Source organism: Orycteropus afer, unplaced genomic scaffold, assembly GCF_000298275.1.
Source record: "Orycteropus afer afer isolate SDZICR_OR568_19922 unplaced genomic scaffold, OryAfe1.0 scaffold00037, whole genome shotgun sequence".
Classification (NCBI taxonomy): Eukaryota; Metazoa; Chordata; class Mammalia; order Tubulidentata; family Orycteropodidae; genus Orycteropus; species Orycteropus afer.
In genome coordinates this window covers 13,953,973-13,955,647 of record NW_006921624.1, presented here as the reverse complement: position 1 = coordinate 13,955,647, position 1,675 = coordinate 13,953,973, and the positions used below count along the sequence as shown (strand labels likewise).

At 48.9% G+C, this 1,675-nt stretch overlaps 1 protein-coding gene across 1 annotated transcript in view; it reads left to right on the top strand.

The window, feature by feature from the left end:
• The window catches only part of BSPRY (B-box and SPRY domain containing), a 20,990-nt gene that overhangs the window by 17,107 nt on the left and 2,208 nt on the right, over nucleotides 1-1,675 (top strand). Inside the window, exons 5-6 of the mRNA XM_042780382.1 lie at nucleotides 446-458; nucleotides 753-819. Coding sequence (XP_042636316.1) covers nucleotides 446-458; nucleotides 753-819 — 80 coding nt within the window. The remainder of the gene's footprint in view (nucleotides 1-445; nucleotides 459-752; nucleotides 820-1,675) is intronic.

Sequence of the window (1,675 nt, the reverse complement as noted above, 5' to 3'; positions counted from 1 at the left end):
GGGTCCTGCTGCAAAGACTGGGCATTCTGTTCCCAGCCAGGGCCATGCTATGTCCGAGTCCCATTGGACTCCTACCCTTTTGGTGCCTCGAGTTTTCTGTACCATGGTGCAGGTGAACCAGTTGGTTCTCTGTAGACACTGGTGTCTGAGTTTGGTCTTATATTTGCCTGGGATGACAGGCTTAACACTGCTGCTATCAGCTCCCCTTTCCTCCCCACCTGATGGCCAGGGCTCCTTTGAGCCAAGCCTCAGGGCTTTGAGAAAGAGTAACAGACTCTTGCTTGTCCAAACCACAAAGAGCCTTTGTTTCCAGAGCCTGCTCTCAGTACCTCCAGGGCTCTGTTCACTATGTTCCGCCAGCCAGAACAGTCAGTGACAGTCTTGCAAAGAATATGTGTCCATTAGGGGATGGGCCTCACTCTCAGCCCCCTCCCTTTATGGGCAGCCATGAGATTTGGGTGAGATTGTTGAGATTTGGCGTATCCTCTCACATCTGCTGCCTGACCTCAAAAGCAGTGGGAAAATTCTTTCTCAGAACCCACTGCTGCAGCCTAGAAACCTTCATGGCAAATCCCCACTTTGCTGTCCACCCTTTTGAGATTTTACTGCACACAAGTTAAGGACAGAAGGATGTGGAACAGTATCCTGGGCTCCAGCCTGGCTCCTGCTTTTGCGTGGAGGCCCGGCTTGAGTCCCAGCCCTCCTTTCTGGCTGAGCCCTTCTCTGAATCTCTGCTCTCCCTTCTGTCACAGGAGGTAGTGACTACCTCCCAGGTTGTTGCAAAGATCGAGATTCTGGATGGAAAACAGCAGGCCCAGAGTCTGGCTACTTGAGAAATGGTGATTCTCCCTTCCTAGGGCCCTTGTGCCCAAATTACCTCAGTAAAAACCCTGGTCCCACTGGGAACCAAGGGGCAGCACTTGGGTTTTTCTTTCCCTCCTTTAGAGACTCTTCTATTAAGCCTTAGAAGATAGAGTTTTTAGGACTAAAATGCTTTGTCTAACTTATGGTTGGGACGATGATGACTAATGGTTTCCTGTGTGGCCCCTCAAGGGTATATATACATTTTAAGAGAGTGGCTGGCTGTACTTTCTGACCCGACCAAAGGAAACATGACTGCCGCAATAGTTTTACAGGGGAGGGTGGGGGTGGCTATTTTCCAGACAGCACGGTGAAGTGGAGGGCCTGCCACACAGGGATTCAAGAGGCCTGGGTCCTAGTCTCACCTCTGCCACCCACTTACTGAGTGAGAGACATTGGCAAGTCACTTCCCCCACAGAGCAGTCTCTAAGCTTTCTTACACCAAGTACAGGTATTCCCTGCTTTTCAAAAGTTCACTTTATACCGTTTTGCTTTTACAAAAGACTTACATTAATGCCCATTTTTGCTAACCAAACGAAATCCGAAGAGGATTTTTGCTTTTACAAAAAAAGGTGGCAAGTGCAACCAGCGTTCAGTGTTTGTTTTCCAGCAAGCAGAGCCGTTAGAGAGGCAGCGTGCGTTCCAGAGGTCTTGAGTAGAGAGAGTGGTGGTGCCTCACTCTTTCCCCCCAACCAGCTGCACTTAGCATGTCAGTATTAAGCCACCATAGCTTTAAACTGTGTCTGGGAACGCTGTGTGTTAGTGCTATTTTAGGTTTTATGTCTTATTTTAGTAGGTTATTTTTTGGGTCTAA